The 7,895-nt window shown below is 57.3% G+C and overlaps 2 protein-coding genes across 2 annotated transcripts; both read left to right on the top strand.

The window, feature by feature from the left end:
* On the top strand, window positions 1-993 carry LOC132237673 (aly/REF export factor 2-like). Its single transcript, XM_059702292.1, has 2 exons — window positions 1-64; window positions 263-993. Exons 1-2 carry the CDS (start codon window positions 1-3, stop codon window positions 991-993), a joined length of 795 nt encoding a protein of 264 aa, XP_059558275.1.
* Window positions 994-5,292: 4,299 nt separating this feature from the next.
* LOC132237672 (aly/REF export factor 2-like) lies at window positions 5,293-6,285 on the top strand. The gene is made up of 2 exons (XM_059702291.1): window positions 5,293-5,356; window positions 5,555-6,285. Exons 1-2 carry the CDS (start codon window positions 5,293-5,295, stop codon window positions 6,283-6,285), a joined length of 795 nt encoding a protein of 264 aa, XP_059558274.1.
* The last annotated feature ends 1,610 nt before the right edge of the window (window positions 6,286-7,895 follow it).

The raw sequence follows: 7,895 nt of genomic DNA, 5'->3' as shown, positions 1-7,895 counted from the left end.
ATGGCCGACAAAGTCAACATGTCTCTGGACGACATCATTGGGCCGAACCGGAGCCAGCGGGGCGGCAGCGGCGGGGCTAGGGACCGAAGCCAGGACCGAGGCCGGGACCGAGGCTGGGACCGAGGCCGGGACCGAGGCCGGGACCGAGGCTGGGACCGAGGCCGGGACCGAGGCCGGGACCGAGGCTGGGACCGAGGCCGGGACCGAGGCCGGGCCGGCTCCCAGGGAGGCCGCAATGGCGGAGCGCAAACCACCGCTCCAGTGAGCCGGGGCGGCGGGCCGTTCCGGAACCGGGCGGCCCTCGACCGAGGCAGGAACCGGCCGGCGCCCTACAGCAGGCCGCTGAGACAGCTTCCCGACGAGTGGCAACACGACCGCTGCCGCAGGGGCTTGGGCAGGGGCGCCGGCCCGGTGACCGGGGGGAAGCTGCTTCTGTCCAACCTGGCCTTCGGAGTGTCCGACGAGGACGTCCAGCAGCTGTTTGCGGAGTTCGGGCCTCTGAAGAAGGCCGGGGTCCACTACGACCGCTCCGGCCGCAGCCTGGGAACAGGCCACGTGCACTTTGCGCGGAAGGCAGACGCCCTCGAAGCCATGAGACAGTACCACGGCGCCCCTTTGGATGGCCGTCCCCTCAACATCCAGCTCGTCACCTCACAGATACACACGCAGCGCAGCCCGGTACAGAGTGTCAACAGGGGCGGGGTGACTCCACACCGAGGATCTGGAGGCTTGGGCGGAGGCAGCCGGGCTACAGGCCGGGGCACCGGACGCAATTCACAGCAACAGATCTCTGCGGAGGAGTTGGACGCTCAGCTGGACGCTTACAACTCCATGAGGAGCACCAAAAGGTTGGACGCCCAGGTGAACACTGGCGGCGCGCTGAGGGGCACCAAAAAGTGGGACTCCCAGAAGGACGCTTACAACCCGATGGGGGGCACCGAGGAGTTGGACGCCCAGCTGGACGCTTCCGACGCCATGATGGACACCAGCTAAAGCACCACCCAGCCAGTGCGTGCGTGCTGGAGCTAGGCCTGGAAACCGTCTCGCGGTGCTTCCCGAGGGCGGGCTGGCGGGGACCTGTGGCCAATTGGGGAGTTGTTTCTTCTGTTTTCAAATAGGATTGGAAACTCATGCAAAGTTTTCTCTTTAACGTTTATTTTATTAAAATAAAATTCCGAAAAACACCTGTGCTGTACCTAGTCATTTTGGGGATCAATTCTACTGGTAGCTATTGTGGAGGAGCTGGCGTTTTCACCTTGGCCATAATAAACAGAAATGGGTCTATTCAAAACCAACCAACCAACCAACCAACCAACCAACCAACCAACAAACCAAACAAACAAAAAAACAAACAAAGAAACTACTTCCCTCAACAACAAAAATCATAAATACAAAACAAAACAAACAAACAAAAAAAAAAACCTCCAAAAACAAAATACCTCCAAACAAAACAAAACAAAACAAAAAAAAAACTTCAAAAAAAAAAAAAAAAAGTAAAACAAACAAACAAAAAAACCTCCATAGAAAACACGCTGATGCAGCCTTTCAACGTTCTGACGCTTCGGCAAGCCCAGATGGCCAGGCCCGAACCTGGTCTCTGGGCGGGGGCCTGGCCATTCATCCACAGAGGGAGGGGGATGGGGGGTGGGGGTGGGGGAGGGGCGGTCGACCAGATGGCCTGGACCTGACACAGTCTTTGGCTGTGGATAACAGAGATTGGGTTGACTGGGGCCTGGGCCAAAGAGCTGGTCCCGCCCTCGGCTGGCCGAGAAGCGCCAAAGCAAGCCACCCTCCTGCAGCCGGAGCCAGGTGCCTGGACTTGACCGGAGCGGGGAAGGACGAGCAGGGGGCACGCTGTCTGCAAGAAGGCAGGGGCCGAAGGGTGGTCATGGATGCCGACCGACCATTCAGATCCAGAAGTGTCCGTGCGTGACTGCGGTTTTACACACACAGACGCACACGCGCACACGCACACGCACATGCAGAAGCACACCCACACCCACACCCACACCCACACACCTCCCCCCACTCCCGCCTGCACCCGCACCCGCACCAACAACACAAAGGTATTCATCCACCTTTGTGTAGTAAAAAGTATACTTGTGCAATGTTTTGTACTCGTATTATTCTGTGCTACGAAAACGGGGAAGTTAAAACGCGGGATTTGGGGCGGCCGGTAAAAGAGAGGGTAAAAGAGAGGGATTGACCTTTGCCCTTTCAAAATGGCGGCTGACTGGTTTGGCTCCGTGGACAGAGCATCGGCGTGCGGACTAAAGGGTCCCAGGTCCGATTCCAGCCGAGGGCATATACCTCGCTTGTGGGCACATGCCCAGCAGGAGGTCTGCAGGAGGCAGCTGATTGAGGTTTCTCCATCTTTGAGGTTTCTAATTCTCTATCCCCCTTCCTTCCACACGGTAAGAAGATCATTAGATAGATATTTAAAAGCAAAATGGCGGCTGCCAAGTCACCGGAGCCCAAATGGCGGGAAGTATGCCAGGGTCCCCCACATCACGGGACAGTGCATGAACACCAAGTTAGAGATCCACCTCATGCGCCGCATCCACCCGCCAGACGGCGAGATCTTCCGCAACTTCAAAGAGCTCTCCCCTGTGGTCCAGGAGACTGGCAAGCAGGTGATCCGGGAGCAGCAGCCGCGGCCGCAGCCGCAGCAAGAACACGGGACTGAGGAAAGCCAGGGCTATGGCTGGCGGAGCCCTGCCCAGCCCAGCGTCGGGGAGTCCAGGGCTGCAGCTTCGGAGGAGCAGCCCGTTCCGTTTCTTCTGGCTGTGGACGTGGACTCAAGAGACCAGAATTACCCCCAGAGCCAGCAGGATGTGTTCCTATGTCCTGGAAACCGTTAGTGTGCACTTACCTACCTTCGTCTCCGCCAGGCGCCGCCCTGGGGTCTTCATCCTGTTCGATGAGAACCACTTCGGGTTCCTCTGGCTGTCGGCAAAACACTTCATCCTGTTTGGCAGAGTCCAGAACACCTTCCAGAATGGGGAGGCACCATCCCTGCAGGCCTTCCTGGGGATGCCCTGGAACATTCAGTCCGGGCCCCCTGGAAGGAGCAGCTTGCATGCACTTTGAAGACTGGATCTTCTGACTGGGTTTAAAAAACAAAACAAAACAAACAAACAAACAAACAGGCAAAAACCCTCCTCTTAAAATTAAAAACACACACACACACAACTTCTTAAAAGAAAAACAAAAAACAGCCCTGCCCACACACACACACACACACACACACACACACACACACACACAGGCTTGCACGCGCGGGAGCGCGAAATAAAATAATAATAATAATAATAATAATAATAATAATAATAAAAATAAAAAATAAGCCCTCCTTAGTAATGACATTAATCCAGCCTTTCAATGCTTTCAACCCTTCGGCAAGCCCATGCGGCCCGGCCCGTACTTGGTCTCTGGACAGGGGCCTGAGCATTCATCCAGAGAGGGAGCTGGACCCGAGGGCCCAGCCCAAGCATGGCATAAGAGCCCGTCCCGCCCTCTGCTGGTCGAGTAGCGCTAATGCAAGTCACCCTCCCGCAGCCACCTCTGGGGAAGGCAGAAACAGGTGCCGGGACTTGACCTGAGGGGGGAAGGACAAGCCAGCAGGGGGCGCGCCGCCTACGAGAAGGCAGGGGCTGAAGGGTGCTCATGGATGCCGACGGACCATTCACATCAAGGAGCGTCTGTGCGTGACTGGGTGTTTACGTCCGCAGTCACGCACAGACAAGCACTCGCCGCACTCAGACCCTGCTCCGAAGGGCCCCACAGACACAGGGACGAGTCATGCCCTCCCTCGGTAGGGCTAAGCTGTTTGACTGCAGACAGATGGCATTCTCTCCCTAGGCCCCCACTCTGCACCCTGTTCAGAAGGGTACCCTCGCCCTGGCCCTCAGCTTCTTCAACTCCAGCTTCCCGTCTTCCTGAGAACTGACCCGTTTATGCAAATCAATTTCACCTGACTCAGCCTCAGTGTCCTCTTCCAGAGATGGGTTCATGTCGCCTGCAAGGTGTCCCTGCTCCCACCACACTGGAAGCCCTCAAGGTGCCATTGGCACCTGGGCCCGCCCAAGGGAGGGGCCAAACCCTAAGCTGCTTTTCTGTAGGGAGATGCCTCCAGGGATATGCCTCTAGGGGCGTGGGGGTGTAGTGTGGGGAGTTGGGGGGGGGGTGTCTGGAACATTTCACAGAAATGCAGTAAACACCAACACAAGCACACACACACACAACTGTGGTACATCTACCCAGTGGAAGACTACACTGCGGTAATAAAGTGGGAAGAAGAAGGAATTCTTGCCAGCATGGATGGAACTGGAGAGCATTATGCTAAGTGAAATTCGCCAGTCAGAGAAAATTGAATACCACATGATCTCACTCATTTGTGGAATACAGAGAACAACATAGACTGACGAACAGGGACAGATCCATACACATCTATACCCCCGCTCTCTGACGGGGCTGTTTGACTGCTGGTGGCCTCTGGCGTCCTGGGCTCAGAGCTAAGTAACGAAAGCATACACATTTTATTCACATCCACCTCAGCCTCTGCCTCCCATGACCTCCAAGGGCCGCTACGTCCGGTGGGTTTGCGTCTCCGGTCTCCCCCTCCCCCATCCCGCACACCCCCCCTCCCACTCCCCCTCCCCCCCCCCCATGCAAATGGGACGGATGTTTTCAAGGGTCCATTGCCGAGAGATAGAATCAATTGCAATGAATGAAGAGAAATGAGCACAGAAATAAGAAAAAAAAAATAATAACATAAAGTAAAATAAAACCCGCCAACACTCTTCACGGGTCCCGGGTCGGAGGAGCCTGCCCAAGAGGCGCCCGCCGGTCAAGCACCCCAGGCATAGCAGCCACTTTCAGGAGAACCTTTCCTTGAGATGCGCCACCTGCCCCACCCTAAGGTTGGGGTCTCCCAAACGGTGACGCTTCATTCCTGGGAGCGGCTGATTGGTGGGCCTCTCTGGCTCCTCCCACCCACCACCGCTCTGGGACTATATAAGAAGGGGCGGCAGCACCTGGCAGGGTCTATGGTTCACAGACCTTCTCAGCCCTGAAGAAGGCGCGTCTGAACTCTGTTGTCTCCGTCTGAACAGCTGTCTGCGTGTCATTTCTGCTTCCGCGAGGAGTCCGTCCACACCTTTGGGAATCCCAGGGCCTGGACCCCAACATCTGGGGCCCGCTCAGGAACAGCTCCGGCGCCCGCGCGCGCTGCAAGGGAAGGGCCGGCGTGCTTCCCGCACGGGCTCGATCTGAGGCCGATTCCGGCCCGCCATGGCCGACAAAGTCAACATGTCTCTGGACGACATCATTGGGCCGAACCGGAGCCAGCGGGGCGGCAGCGGCGGGGCTAGGGACCGAAGCCAGGACCGAGGCCGGGACCGAGGCTGGGACCGAGGCCGGGACCGAGGCCGGGACCGAGGCTGGGACCGAGGCCGGGACCGAGGCCGGGACCGAGGCTGGGACCGAGGCCGGGACCGAGGCCGGGCCGGCTCCCAGGGAGGCCGCAATGGCGGAGCGCAAACCACCGCTCCAGTGAGCCGGGGCGGCGGGCCGTTCCGGAACCGGGCGGCCCTCGACCGAGGCAGGAACCGGCCGGCGCCCTACAGCAGGCCGCTGAGACAGCTTCCCGACGAGTGGCAACACGACCGCTGCCGCAGGGGCTTGGGCAGGGGCGCCGGCCCGGTGACCGGGGGGAAGCTGCTTCTGTCCAACCTGGCCTTCGGAGTGTCCGACGAGGACGTCCAGCAGCTGTTTGCGGAGTTCGGGCCTCTGAAGAAGGCCGGGGTCCACTACGACCGCTCCGGCCGCAGCCTGGGAACAGGCCACGTGCACTTTGCGCGGAAGGCAGACGCCCTCGAAGCCATGAGACAGTACCACGGCGCCCCTTTGGATGGCCGTCCCCTCAACATCCAGCTCGTCACCTCACAGATACACACGCAGCGCAGCCCGGTACAGAGTGTCAACAGGGGCGGGGTGACTCCACACCGAGGATCTGGAGGCTTGGGCGGAGGCAGCCGGGCTACAGGCCGGGGCACCGGACGCAATTCACAGCAACAGATCTCTGCGGAGGAGTTGGACGCTCAGCTGGACGCTTACAACTCCATGAGGAGCACCAAAAGGTTGGACGCCCAGGTGAACACTGGCGGCGCGCTGAGGGGCACCAAAAAGTGGGACTCCCAGAAGGACGCTTACAACCCGATGGGGGGCACCGAGGAGTTGGACGCCCAGCTGGACGCTTCCGACGCCATGATGGACACCAGCTAAAGCACCACCCAGCCAGTGCGTGCGTGCTGGAGCTAGGCCTGGAAACCGTCTCGCGGTGCTTCCCGAGGGCGGGCTGGCGGGGACCTGTGGCCAATTGGGGAGTTGTTTCTTCTGTTTTCAAATAGGATTGGAAACTCATGCAAAGTTTTCTCTTTAACGTTTATTTTATTAAAATAAAATTCCGAAAAACACCTGTGCTGTACCTAGTCATTTTGGGGATCAATTCTACTGGTAGCTATTGTGGAGGAGCTGGCGTTTTCACCTTGGCCATAATAAACAGAAATGGGTCTATTCAAAACCAACCAACCAACCAACCAACCAACCAACCAACCAACCAACCAACAAACCAAACAAACAAAAAAACAAACAAAGAAACTACTTCCCTCAACAACAACAAAAATCATAAATACAAAACAAAACAAACAAACAAAAAAAAAAAAAACCTCCAAAAACAAAATACCTCCAAACAAAACAAAACAAAACAAAAAAAAAACTTCAAAAAAAAAAAAAAAAAGGAAAACAAACAAACAAAAAAACCTCCATAGAAAACACGCTGATGCAGCCTTTCAACGTTCTGACGCTTCGGCAAGCCCAGATGGCCAGGCCCGAACCTGGTCTCTGGGCGGGGGCCTGGCCATTCATCCACAGAGGGAGGGGGATGGGGGGTGGGGGTGGGGGAGGGGCGGTCGACCAGATGGCCTGGACCTGACACAGTCTTTGGCTGTGGATAACAGAGATTGGGTTGACTGGGGCCTGGGCCAAAGAGCTGGTCCCGCCCTCGGCTGGCCGAGAAGCGCCAAAGCAAGCCACCCTCCTGCAGCCGGAGCCAGGTGCCTGGACTTGACCGGAGCGGGGAAGGACGAGCAGGGGGCACGCTGTCTGCAAGAAGGCAGGGGCCGAAGGGTGGTCATGGATGCCGACCGACCATTCAGATCCAGAAGTGTCCGTGCGTGACTGCGGTTTTACACACACAGACGCACACGCGCACACGCACACGCACACGCAGAAGCACACCCACACCCACACCCACACCCACACACCTCCCCCCACTCCCGCCTGCACCCGCACCCGCACCAACAACACAAAGGTATTCATCCACCTTTGTGTAGTAAAAAGTATACTTGTGCAATGTTTTGTACTCGTATTATTCTGTGCTACGAAAACGGGGAAGTTAAAACGCGGGATTTGGGGCGGCCGGTAAAAGAGAGGGTAAAAGAGAGGGATTGACCTTTGCCCTTTCAAAATGGCGGCTGACTGGTTTGGCTCCGTGGACAGAGCATCGGCGTGCGGACTAAAGGGTCCCAGGTCCGATTCCAGCCGAGGGCATATACCTCGCTTGTGGGCACATGCCCAGCAGGAGGTCTGCAGGAGGCAGCTGATTGAGGTTTCTCCATCTTTGAGGTTTCTAATTCTCTATCCCCCTTCCTTCCACACGGTAAGAAGATCATTAGATAGATATTTAAAAGCAAAATGGCGGCTGCCAAGTCACCGGAGCCCAAATGGCGGGAAGTATGCCAGGGTCCCCCACATCACGGGACAGTGCATGAACACCAAGTTAGAGATCCACCTCATGCGCCGCATCCACCCGCCAGACGGCGAGATCTTCCGCA

The sequence above is a fragment of the Myotis daubentonii genome, chromosome 6 (assembly GCF_963259705.1).
Source record: "Myotis daubentonii chromosome 6, mMyoDau2.1, whole genome shotgun sequence".
Classification (NCBI taxonomy): Eukaryota; Metazoa; Chordata; class Mammalia; order Chiroptera; family Vespertilionidae; genus Myotis; species Myotis daubentonii.
This window is presented reverse-complemented; position numbering and strand designations above follow the sequence as displayed.